A 13,298-nucleotide genomic window follows, 5' to 3' on the forward strand; every position below is an offset into this window, starting at 1 on the left:
AAAGAGAGGTGTTGGATAACAGCTGTCACCAAATGTGTTAAAAACATAAAACATCACCAAGCAACCAAATTATTATGCTGCAGGGTTCAGAGTTGATATTGCTTTTAAACAGCCATCAGACACTTGTTGTTTAGTCCATTTTACTACAAAAGGTCATTTTTGTCTGTTTATTTTCCTCATTTGTTGATTTTGTTTTCGGGATAAGAGCGAGATCTGAATTAAAGGTTTGAAGCTTTTTCCACTTTTCCACTCACCATAAAAGCCGCGCAAATGGTTTCTAAATATGTTCACATTTGGGAAAACAACACCAAATCACCAACTTATTACGCTTCAGTGTTGATATCAGGTTTCAGGCAGACCTTGTTTGATCAACTTTATCACAAAATGTCATTTTTTTTCCCTTTTAGTTTGGTTGGATTACAAGTTAAAAGCATTTCCCGGTTTTCCACTGTCTGGAGCGGCATGCAGTTGGCTTCCCAATATGTAAAGAATTGGAAAAACACCCAACCACCAAGTTATTACGCTACGGTCAGGTCAAACATTTTGGCATTGTCCTTAAACAGTCTTCAGACAGATGTTGTTTGGTCCATTTCATTATGAGAGACCTCCGGAGAGCTTCATGGAAAACCACTGATTGTTTTCCTTTAGCATGTCCCACGGCTGCGATCGATGCTAATGACAGAGCAGCGGTCAACGTGGTGTGTCGCCAGTTGACAATGTGAGAGGGGGGTCTTTACTGCTCTCTTAATTGTACTCTCTGTGTGTTTGTTGAGCAACGCCGGGTTCATCTCGAGGTCAGGGTCAGTCACGCTCATAAAGGAGGCGTGGCTTAAGAAATGGCTCATTGGTGAGGTCGTGGGGTGAGGGGTCAGAGGTCAAGGGGGGGGGCACTAACAGTGAAAACACTGACCAGGCCACGGGGTTCGTCAAAGTTCAAAGTCGTAACTCACAACATTACAACCTTTCTCTGTCTCCCTACCCCCTCCTGCCTTTATTTGTCCCTCACATGAAAACACGCATTCTGCATGCTTCTTTGATTTTGTGTTACAATACCAAGCAGCTCCATCCATCCCTTTTATTTTAATCATTACCTTACGAAATAATACATGTGCCCATATTATATAATATGTGGGTACATAACCAACTCAAACTATACCTCTACGTGTTTCATGTGACGTGAGAGCCATGTGCATTTTAATGGTGGTGTGGAGCCTCCTCAATACATTGGCATGACTGATAATATTTGCGTATGTTGGCCAATAAGAAACACAATATTGTCGTTCAGAAATGCCAAAGATACAGTCTGTTTGAGGTCATTTAGGCTACGTCCACACTAAGGCGTTTTCGTTTTAAAACTGAGAAATAATCTCCGTTCATACTACACGCCTGTAAACGCGTCACCATTCCCGTACACTGGGCGTGAGCATGCCGGTGTCCACGGTGTCCAGCGGTGGGTTGCTTAGTTGCAGAAAATACCACAAACGAAGAACAGCAATGGCTAAAAGTAAATACACTGGCGAAAAACAGTTTCACTGCTTCACTTCGGACCACATGAAACACTTTTTCTACTGATCTGAATGATCCCACAGAGGCAGTTATCATTCCGTTGTCTTGTCTTTAAGTAAAAGGGTATTTATTAAGTGAGTTTAAAATTAATTTAAAATACTGGTAGACAGTGTGTTCGTACTGGAATGCCTTTGGCCTTTTCATGGTATGGACATGACACATAATTACATGTTTGAACTGTTGGCACTAGCGGTTGCAATGGTTTAGCAAGGTTGCCTGCAGTTTTGGCACTGCTCAGTCTTTATCAAACAGCCATTCAGCTGAACGAGGCAGTCTGTAAAAGAGAGCCTTCTGTTCTGAGTGAATCAATGGTTAATCAATGCAAACCACTGAGTAGTTATATCCAGATACAAATGGCGCCTGCATGTTGGTGGGCAGCTGTCTTATCAGTGTGCATGTTTTTGTAAAAGACTTAGAGTTATGGTGGCAGTCAGCCTTTTGTGGGAAACTTTTGTTTATAGCAAGTAGTTTGAATTGCCTTTGTGTTGTTTGTAGCTGAGTCTAATTACCCACGGTCAGTAGGCCCAACAGATAGCCGACATGTACAATAAGTGCATAGCAGTGTGGTCCTGCGTCGTAGCATCATCGAGAGTTGAAGCCGTGAATGAGGCCCTGCAGAGTGGAAGCCTTACTGTTGAAATGCTGTCTACTGGCCTAATTACTGTACATTTTATAGGTTAGCAGGTAATTTAAATTCTCCCTCACTGCAGTGAATTTGCCCCATTCTCCAGCTCAAGTGTACAGGATATTCGGGGAAACAGACTCTCTGTTTGACCGGACACGCTTTCCTGTAAAGCTTATAACAAACAAGACACGGGAAGTAGTCACAGTCCATTATAGACACTAGTTAAAATTGTGTCAATTTGTACTTCTCTGGTGCTGTCAATCATTCTTTTACCGCAGTATAAATATAATAAGACAGAAGTGATGGAATAGTCAACCACAGCAGCGTGATTTCGTTTTTTTGAGGACCCCCTCTTTGATTGCATGAAGCTGACCCTTCAGTTTATTTCAGACCAGAGTTTTGCTTTCATAGAAACCCGAATACAGATTCGTCTGTCGTCAGTGAGTCATCCACATCCCTGAAAGCGGCAGAGCTTCCTGATGGAGTGTTCAATCAGCTAAATGTTGCCGGGCAACAAACGCAGTTGCATCCGGTAAGCAGGATTTTGGCTGATATCTCGTAGCAACGCGAGTCAGGTCCAAGTCTTCTAATGAGATGATCCGGTCCAGATGCTGACAGAAATGATCAAGTTTCCCTCACAACATCAACAACAACAACAACAACAAGAAAGTGCTGATGAGGTGAAAATCAAATGAAAATGTATTCTTGATGTAGCAAATACTAATATTTACTAGTACGTCAATAAAAAGTCAAATAAGAATATAGTAGGATGGGTTCAATTCTATTACATTTAATACAACTTTATTTATCCCTGCAAAGGCATTGTGTGCAGCAGCTCACCACCAAGGTCAACAAAAACACAAATAAGAAAAAGAAAAACACACAGCTAACAAATGCAAAGGCTTTAAGTTTAAAAACTATATGTGGACTTGCTAATAAATACATTAATAAAGAATATAAATATCTGGAAAACATACAACGCAATGAAGCTGTACAAGAAACCAACATTTTCAACGGTTAATATGAATTAAAGAAATGTACAGTGATACATTACAACTACAAAATGCTTTAATTCTAAAATGAATGTTAATTAGATATTTGCAACATCAAATAGTTCCAAAAACAAAAAGTCAGCGTGTACCAAATCCACATAATATGCCAATTCTATACAGGAGAGACTACATACTAATCGTCATAGTGTAGTTAGTATATATAAAGAACTAACAGACAATGATTGATCAGACGCCAATCAAACGTCGGGACGTCACTGCCAATTAAGCCTTACAAATTGACAGCAAATGTCTTCCTTAACATTTACTTCTTCTTTTTTTTGTTTTCCAAGTTGTTTCACCACCATCCGCAATTATTTCAAATGCTTTCCAGCTGGGAGCAGCTCCTCCTTTTCCTTTGAGCATTGCATTGTGTCAGAATAGTGTCCATCGACAACGCACTCAAAAATCTGCCATATGCAGTATGCATACTTTGAGTTTGAGTATACTTCACTTTGGCACTTTTGCAGTACACAGTCAAAGGAAGTGAAATCCAGACTTTCTGTTCAAGCGTCCCAGATGTTTTAGAAAAACCGGTGACGACATATGGAGTTTCCCTTACAGTGCACGTGAGTGTGCGTGTGTGTTGTGTCAGTGTGTTTGTGTGTGTGGTCTGCCTGTGATCCGTGTAACAGGCTGATTAGGATTTTATGAGGTCAAAGGTCAACAGGAGCGGAGGAAGAGTGACTTTGTGACCTCGGGGGTCAAACAGAGGAGAGAACTGTCACGACTCAACACGCTCACTTTTACTGTCTCTTCCACTTGAATTTATGCCACCACCACCCCCCCCCCCTTCTTCCCATGTGTGTTTCTTCCTTTCTGGCTTTTCATTTCTGGAGGAATTTAGCAGAATGTGTTTCCACCACATTGTTTCACACATTCATTTCATTAGATGGTGGTTTTCAGCCCAGATAGAGGAGAAACCAAATTGTTCTCTCAAGCGTTAAAAAGCAAAAAAAAAGGAGAATGTTTTTTAGGTCATGGAAATGCTCTGGAGGAGCCGTGGGATTTTACATGTGGGCCACAGTGAGATGTGTTCTGTAGTATCCAGTGAGGTCATGATTATTTTTAAATTTGTCTCACTGCTGCAGTGTTCCTACACTGGACTTCCTAGATTTCACTTGTCAATCAAACAATGTCAGCAGTGCTGTGACTTTTAGCTTTGATTTTCAGTTGCTGTAGTACTGTACTTTATAGTTCTACTTCACTACATTTCAGAGGGAAATGCTGTACTTTTACTCCACTACTATTATGTCACAGCTATGGGAACTTGTTCCTTTGAAGGTCAGGAATTATACAGGATCAACTTCTAAAATATGATGCATGATGCAGATTAAACTACCCAACAGTATATAAAGTAGTTAAAAAAAGCTCCACCTCGCACAACTAAAACATTAAAATGCTTTATACACATAATGTGTCAGTAATGATAATGCAATAATATAACACTCTGAGAGGCTGTTCTGCCGGCTAATGAGTACTTTCACTTTTGATACTTCAAAGGAATTTTTCAACATTTGGAAAACACACTTATTTGCTCTCTCGCCAAGAGGTAGATGAGAAGATTGTTGATACCACTCTCATGTTTGTCCATTAAATATGAAGCCACAGCCAGCAACTGATTAGCCTAGCTTAGCATAAAGACTGGACACAGGGGGAAACAGTTAGCCTGGCTCTGTCCAAAGGTGACATCATTTGCCCACTAGCACCTCTAAAGCTCACAAATTACCACATGATGTTTGTTTACGTGGGAAAGCACTGCACCCGGCCAAAAAATAGTCCCTCGCGTAATCCCTTGTAGTAAAACCACAACCTTTCTGTTTTGCACATGTGTTTTTGTAAGACTTTTCCACTTTTCCAAGTACAATTTATTGCTAATACTTTTGTACTTCTACTTAAATAGAACTATAAATGCAGGACTTTTACTTGTAATGGTGTCTTTTTATAGGGTGAGATTGCTACTTTTTACTTGAATAAAAGACCTCAATACTGCTTGCCACAAGATAAAATCTTTCATAAGCTTGATATACTTTAGATTAAATCACCATTATAGTATGATAATCAGAATTAAATAACGATCTGTTTCTCTCTGTCTTCCTGTCTTCTGCTAAACGTGCTCTTTCTGTCTGTATTATATTGCTCAGTTTTATAATATAATCCTATTTACTCTTTCTCCCTCTCTTAGTCTTGTCTCTGTCTCTTTCTCCCTCCTGAGCTGAACCCAATGAACTGCCTCCCCACCGCACCCTTTCTCCCCACTCACTTCCTGTTTAGAGGAACAATTAAAGGATTGTTCCTACAGCCCGGGGCACTAAGGCCTTGATCTAGAGCAGCCGTCACATCAGCTGGAAAGACCCACATCAAACATCAATTATAGGACCTCCTTGAAGGACAGCGTTAGCCTCTAAACCAACAGGAATAAAACAAAAAGGTTTTGATAGATGGGCAACGTTTGAGGAAGTACACATGAGGAAACGAAGCACCTCAGCAGGAACCGGACAGTCAGACGTGATCAAAGTGTGAGGACAGATTGTAGCTGATGTGATGGTTGATAAAAACATTCAGTATTGAAACTTTGCCTGTAACTCATCCTTCAAAATGAGGGTTGACTCACACAGTATATACTGTAGGTTTGGTGATGTTGGCATGATGCGGCATCTAATCAAGACACGTACCTGTGCCTGACAGTTCGATTGTCCATAGAGATTAGATTCAATTAGATTCAACTTTATTGTCATTGCACACTGTACCAGTACCACGAAATGCAATTTAGCATCCAATCAGAAGCTATTTTGTTTTGCATAAATGAAACCAGATGGTAGCTACTAAAACACAAAATCTAGGGACACGCCAGGCCTTGTGTTGTACTTTAGTGCCATTTTAGCGTACTGTGTCAGCATGTAAATGTAAATATGGGATATCAATTGGATGCCACACTCACATGCAGAATAAACATATTATTAGTATTATTAGTACTAGTGGTATTACCAGTATTAGCAATACTGAAAGTGTTGATATCTTTAAATCTACACTTAAAACCTTATTTATCTATTTTATAATTGTTTTTAATCAATGTTTATCCATTTTATTGGTTTTATTATTACATTTTTAATTCTTATGTGCATTAGTCTCAGTTTTACTGTTTACATTTATATTGCCTTATTGTCAGCTTGACAGTCATCTGGATTGGACTACAAAAGGCGCAATACAATTTTTTGTAAACCAAGTTTGATTGATTGATTGTAAAATAAGTAGTTGTAGTTATGGTAGGATTTGTTTGAGTGGCAATGGGGAATTAACCCTGCAGCCAATAATACGTTTTTCATTATTGGTTAGTAGACAGAGGTTTTTTGATGTCTTTGCTCATCAAAAGTACAATTAAATGTCTTCTAATTGCATTTTTTCTTCAACTAAAAGGTTATTCATGGTACTCAGTTTATAATAATGTGAAAATATAGAAGAGTGGCAAATCCTCACATTTGAGAAGCTGTTGTAAATGTTTAGTATTTTTACTTGCTAAAAGACCTAAATGAGTAATCTATTATCTAATCGTATCAGCACTAGTGGAGGAGGTTATGTACGTGGAGGCGTTTTCCCCAAAGGAACATTCGACAAGAAGTCAACCATAAATGGTGAACGCTGCAGACTTGGTGCTGGCAGACACAGTGCAGGAGTTATTAGTGTAACAAGGCACTGATGAGTACACTGTACACTGATGAGGTCAAAATGCCAAAGAACTGAGAACTCATTTCCACAATTCAGAATAAATATTCATCACTTTAAATGAAAGTCAGTGTTTTTTTCCCTTTTGTGTAAATGATCAGCTCATAGTGGATTAATGAGGAATTATTGCCCATTAAACTTGAGTGCTCGCACTTTTTGTGCTGTAGTTAACTTGAATTTAATTTGACATATCAAATATATTTCAGTCACAGGTCCAGCCATTATGCGAGGATTGATATAGAATGCGGCAAGCCTAAATAACGTAGACACGTGTTCAAATATTTTTTGAAATGCTCTCTCTCCTCTTGCTGCTCGTCATTTGACGCTGGCCGCTGGTCTTCCTTCACAGGCGGAGCGACGGGCGTACAGAGAGGCAGAGATAAACATGATGGACGACCTATCAGAGGGAGACTTTCAGAAAGAGGAGGAGCCAGCCAGTCCAGCCCCTCCCCCTTCACAACAACACACAGACCCTGCATCGCCAACGGTCGCCGTGACACCGGAGCCAGTTGCTAGGGGAGAACAGGCCACTCCCAGCGAGGTAGAGTACCAGGTAAAATTGTTACTGAGCCTTTGTAAGTAGTGACTTTTCTGGAAGAAGTGGCCCGAGTGTGCTCCCCCAATAAGGAAGGAGGTGCAGGATGAGTATCAGGAAGTCATCTTTACTGTTTAAAGCAACTAATAAAACAATAGAAGATGCACATGTTGAGGGAATAATAGGTGGAGCTCACAGAAAATATACAGAGCGCCTACAGTCTCAAAAGATTTTTCTTTAATCTTGTACGCACTAAGTAATAATTTGTGCCCACAAGTTATTATCATGTGCACACAAGATGGAAAAATATAATCTTCAGCAGCTTCGTAGAAATAACATCTGTTACTTATTGCTTTACTTTCTGCAAACTCAAATATTGATAAACTTTTAGACACTGAACCCATAAATTGTGCTTAAAGCAACATTTGGTAATAAAAGGCTTACAAATGAAAGGTGCAACAATCTCGCAAGGTCAAAAATGAGTCAGGATAATAATAATAATGATAATAAACTTTATTTATGTAGCACTTTTCTTCTTAAGGTTACAAAGTGCTTTGCAGAAGAAAAAAAACCCCCAACAAAAAACAACAGAAGGATCATAAAGCATCGGGGGATAAAATGAAGTTAAGAAAATATAAAATGGCAAGAGAGGGAGGATAAAAACCCAGCAACATATTAAATATTCATAAACCTTTCCTTTAAAAGGAAGTTTTAAGAAGGGACGCTGAAGATGCAGCATGTCTGATCTCACTGGGCAGGGTGTTTCCCAGTCCGAACAGCAAAAGCCCGATCACCTCCGGTCACGTCCACCAATCTAAGGGAATGCCGAGGCGCTTAGGGAGTCAATAAATCCTTGATATAATTTGGAGAAAGGTCGTTTAGCGCTTTAAAAGTGATCAGTAGGATTTTAAAATCAATATGGAACATAACGGGCAGCCAGTGGAAGTTCACGGGAGTCAAGTGTTCATCAAACATCAAACTTATTAGACACTAATGTTCAGTGTTTTAGTTTAGGGCTGTGTTTAATCAGCTGCAAACTATCTTCACATCACTTCGGACACTTCTTTTTGTAATTTCAGAAAGTTGAAACTACCTTACTTAAGTTTTCCGTGTGTTAAAAGATAAAAGATAAAAGATTCGCCCTTTTCAGTAACTTTACAAGTTTATTCCCATCTTATATCATGAGTGCGGGGTGAAACTGGACTCTCTGTGCACCAACAGGACGGCAGGGGTTTTGCCATCGGTGCACTGGTGTTTGGGAAGCTGCGAGGTTTCTCTTGGTGGCCTGGCAGGATCGTTTCCTGGTGGATGAGCGGCCGAAGTCGAGCTGCAGACGGAACTCGCTGGGTGATGTGGTTTGGAGACGGCAAGTTCTCTGTGGTGAGTAGCTTTATTGAGGAGCTCCTTTACAGTAAATACATGGATCAAATACTGGTATAATGTGTGTTAAATCCCCAGCAGAGCCACAGAAGATGCTCAGAAAGGGGACCCAAAGTCCTTCCACAAAGAGTAAGAGAGAAAAAGAGTCTGTTGTTGTTACAGCTGCGATTTTTAGGGAAGTAATTTGGCCTTAATGCAGGAGCTTAATGTCTTTAACACCCCAGGCCCCATTATTCCAATGTAATGCTTTTATAGACAGCAGAACACTGTCCCAGTTAAGACATTCACAAGCTTTTCAAATAACATTTTACTTTTATTTCATAGTTAACAGCTCCAATAGTTTGTCAACACTAGTGTCAACACTTCATTTGTTCATAGCACAAACTTTAGTAAGTGTGTAAGTATTTTACTTTGATTTGTTCGTTTTTTTTCTTTGCCTTTTGAGCCATTTTTCCTAAAAAAGATATGTACACACTATGGCACACAAAATCACCTTAATTAAGGATTTCAAGGCCTCATGCACAATTTAATTTTGCCTTTAAATCTTGATGGCGTTCATTATAATGCCTTTGTTTTGCAGGTTTGTGTGGAGAAGCTGATGCCTCTGAGCTCTTTCTCATCTGCCTTCCACCAGCCCACCTACAATAAACAGTCCATGTATCGGAAAGCCATCTTTGAGGCTCTGCAGGTAACAAACCCACCATTTTAACTCTGCTTCCTAACGTCAGGGAGTGTTGTGGTTTTGTGTCATTGTTGATGGCTGATGGCTGATTTTTTTTCTGTCACTGCACTCATTGTATTTCTCTCTGGATGAAGTCCAACATCTAAAAGACCAAAATATAACTGTACAAGTCTAAAGGTCATATTTTAGTCATTGCTTTCTTATGTAACAAGACGTGCATTTGCATTTGTGGAGGTGTTGTTCTCATCTACCTCTGCCCACAAATTTATAAGCGGGAACATGTGGGAACATTACTTTCAATCTCATATTTTTGTGGGTTATTTTTCGATCCAACACTGCTGAGTAATACAGAACACATGGTCCCTTACTTCTTCTACGGTGTGACACAGGGTTTCATCATTCATGCAAACATCTGTAAATTTATAAACAAGCAGCGAAGGATTTGTACACTAAAACCTGCACATATTGGACACTTTTCTACTTCCTGTACAGCCATGATTACCGTATTTATCTGTCTTATTTGACACTGTTTGTGTGCTGTGTGTGAGCCACGTCATAGGTCCATCGTTTTTTGTGGTGGACAATGAATCGTAACAGGACTTTACACTAAGTGTGTGTGTGTGTGTGTGTGTGTGTGTCTGTGTTTGTTTTGTGTCTAGGTGGCCAGTGTGCGCGCTGGAAGGCCAGTTCCTTCCTGCGATGCGAGCGATGATGCAGACGGGGTAGAGATTCAAACGAGACAGATGATCGAGTGGGCCATGACCGGCTTCCTACCCAGTGGTCCGCAATCACTGGACCCTACAGAGGGTATAAACACATTTATTCATATGTAGAACACGTACATGTACACACATTGTATGGTTGTTTGTTTTGGAACAGGTGTTAAAAATGCAGGAAATAAAGATGTTGTTTGAGCTTCATTCGTGTTATAACACGAGTTTCATGCCAACTCAGGCGTATCGACAGTACAGGCTGATGTATCCTTGAAACTGCAAAGTATCTAAAGGCAAAAGAGTTGTAATAGATGTTCTGAACGGCCAAACTCGAAGGCCAGGTGGCCGTTACAGAGAAAGATGCGAAAATTGCTCAAATCCGCACACCTGGCCAGTCAACAAGCAGACAGGCACTTCATTTGAAAGTCTCCCACGTGGTATTACAAGCCAACAAAGACAATGTTAATTCTGTCCTCATCCCCAACAGGAGAGAAAAATACATATAAGGAAGTGTACCCAGAGATGTGGGCGGAGCCTGAGGCAGCGTACACGCCTCCACCTGCTAAGAAACAGCGCAAGAACGCAGCGGAAAAAACTAAGATCAGAGAGGTGATCGACGAAGGGACCAGAGGTAAACGTACAAACATGCAAATGCAGCTGAAGCTCGAAAATTAACCCACAACCTCTTTTGAATGTTTATTTAAAAATGTTCTGCAAGAAGAAGAGTGAGTGAGATCTTCCACTTATTACACTGTTGCTCTTTTCTTTTCTCATTAACTGCTTATATCCAGGTCACATATACATTGTTTTCCTACAGAGAAACATCCAGAATATTATATCAGAAATGGACAATTTGTATAAATTGTATAAATATTTGTAGAAATAATTAGGAAAAAAATTGACTCAAAAATGAAGGCAGTGTTTATTAATATCTATAAAATGTACGTTTTGGAAATACAAGACTTTTGCAAGATGCTGACTATATATTGTTTAGTTTTTTATGAACTGTCTGTATGTGTTCATAATCCAAATGATGTGTTGATTTGTTCCAGAGAGACTCATACATGAGATCAAAAAGAAGACCAGGAACATAGACGGTAAACGTTTCAAGAGCGTCATTCTTAAATGCAGACTTGAAATAAAAAAAAGAAAAGCAATGTATTAATTATGTAATCAAGGGGCAAAACAATGTGTTAAACATGATACATTGAAAGTATAATCGTGTCTGTGTTCGTTCAGATATCTGCATCTCCTGTGGAAGCCTCAATGTCTCTCTGGAGCATCCCCTCTTCGGAGGAGCAATGTGCCAGGGTTGCAAGGTGAGAAACCTCCCAGTTAAAACCCACTTGTGTTGTCTGAGATGCACTTTGGGTTGTTCGATAATTCAATATTATTATTATGGAAATGTACCAAACTATAGCTACAAATGGACTGCAACTAATGACTATGTTTTTTTTCCCGTCAGTGGATTATTCGTTTTGTCTATAAAATATGAAAGAAAATGTGAAAAAAGCTTTAGCTTGAGGTGGAAATATTGTTGAACGTCGGCTGAATATTGGTGGTGTCTCAGATATAAATAAACCAAAACGAACAAATCTAGAAACACCAGATTTCATCATGATGGACAGCAACAAAGACGCACTTCCTCTCTGCCTTCTCCTGATTCTGTTTTGTGTTCTTGTCAGAACTCGTTCCTGGAGTGTGCCTACCAGTACGACGACGACGGCTACCAGTCCTACTGCACCATCTGCTGCGGAGGCAGGGAAGTGCTCATGTGTGGCAACAACAACTGCTGTAGGTCAGTACAATACTGTATTCTCTGTTGAGTTTGGGATTGGCAAACTGCAGTCTGCGGCCACGGCAAAGGTTTGGATTTCACATTTACCCATGAATGTCGAATGGTGATATATGGCTCCCTTTATTGGAGTCAGCCAACTTGTGTGGAGCAGATTTATTTATGTGAATATACAGTTTATTTTGGCATGTAGGCTCTGACCTCATCACTGCAAACATGCACCAGCTCAACACAGCAGATACTGAGAGTCATAATCAGTGGTGGAAGAAGTACTCAGATCTTTTACTCAAGTGAAAGTAGTAGCAGTACCACAGTGTGAAAATACTCGGTTACAAGTAAGTTTAAGCATATTAAACCCACAAGAAGCAGTGGTGTTTCAGTCCACTAGATGATAAATAATTATTTGTAAAAAAACAAACAAACAAACAAACAAACAAAGAAAATTACGTAACCAACAGTCTAATAAAGAAATGCAAGGCAAACACAGGTCTCATGGTTGGTGTGTGTGTGTGTGTGTGTGCAGGTGTTTCTGTGTGGAGTGTGTGGATCTGTTGGTAGGAACCGGCTCTGCGGCGGCGGCCATCAAAGAAGACCCCTGGAACTGCTACATGTGTGGATCCCGGAGCACCTACGGGTTACTGCGGCGGCGGGACGACTGGCCCTGCAGACTCCAGCACTTCTTCGCCAACAACCATGAACAGGAATTCGTAAGTCTGACAGTTGCCGCGTTCTTCATATATAACACATGTTAAATGATAATAATGATTGCAGAAATGATGATAAGATGAGCTCACAGTAGTGTTTATATGTATATGATTGCATCAGTTTAATGACGGAGTACATAAACACAGATAAACCCCACTTAAATATGGAGTACTGAGAATAACTATAATTTCCTTAGTGTTTAAAAAGAACTACTTATTACATTAATACATTACACATAAAGCTAATTAAATTCAATTGTATTTTTAAAGGCATTTTTGTGTTTATCTGACATGTATTTGACATTACAGGATTATACAGAGAGGGAAAACACAGGTAGAGAGAGAGGGAGTTTCAGTGGTGGAAGAAGTACAGCAGTACTACAGTGTAAAAATACTCTCTTACAAGTCCTGCATTCAAAATCTTAGTGCTAAGTACAAAAGTATCAGCATTCGTACCAAAAATAAAGGCACTCATGATGCAGAATGGCCCATTTCAGAATCATATTATATTATAATATCATATATT

General features: G+C 39.8%; 1 protein-coding gene across 8 annotated transcripts in view; it reads left to right on the top strand.

The window, feature by feature from the left end:
- Nucleotides 1–13,298, top strand: part of LOC139302254 (DNA (cytosine-5)-methyltransferase 3A-like) — a 51,514-nt gene that overhangs the window by 28,058 nt on the left and 10,158 nt on the right. For 7 of the 8 annotated variants that reach the window (XM_070925896.1, XM_070925894.1, XM_070925897.1 and 4 more), the window contains 9 exons: nucleotides 7,313–7,516; nucleotides 8,720–8,878; nucleotides 9,459–9,566; nucleotides 10,220–10,367; nucleotides 10,761–10,904; nucleotides 11,326–11,370; nucleotides 11,513–11,592; nucleotides 11,959–12,071; nucleotides 12,592–12,775. In XM_070925896.1, coding sequence (XP_070781997.1) covers nucleotides 7,313–7,516; nucleotides 8,720–8,878; nucleotides 9,459–9,566; nucleotides 10,220–10,367; nucleotides 10,761–10,904; nucleotides 11,326–11,370; nucleotides 11,513–11,592; nucleotides 11,959–12,071; nucleotides 12,592–12,775 — 1,185 coding nt within the window. The remainder of the gene's footprint in view (nucleotides 1–7,312; nucleotides 7,517–8,719; nucleotides 8,879–9,458; nucleotides 9,567–10,219; nucleotides 10,368–10,760; nucleotides 10,905–11,325; nucleotides 11,371–11,512; nucleotides 11,593–11,958; nucleotides 12,072–12,591; nucleotides 12,776–13,298) is intronic. The other variant, XM_070925895.1, reaches the window with a different exon arrangement.

This window comes from Enoplosus armatus, chromosome 19 (genome assembly GCF_043641665.1).
Source record: "Enoplosus armatus isolate fEnoArm2 chromosome 19, fEnoArm2.hap1, whole genome shotgun sequence".
Lineage (NCBI taxonomy): Eukaryota > Metazoa > Chordata > Actinopteri > Centrarchiformes > Enoplosidae > Enoplosus > Enoplosus armatus.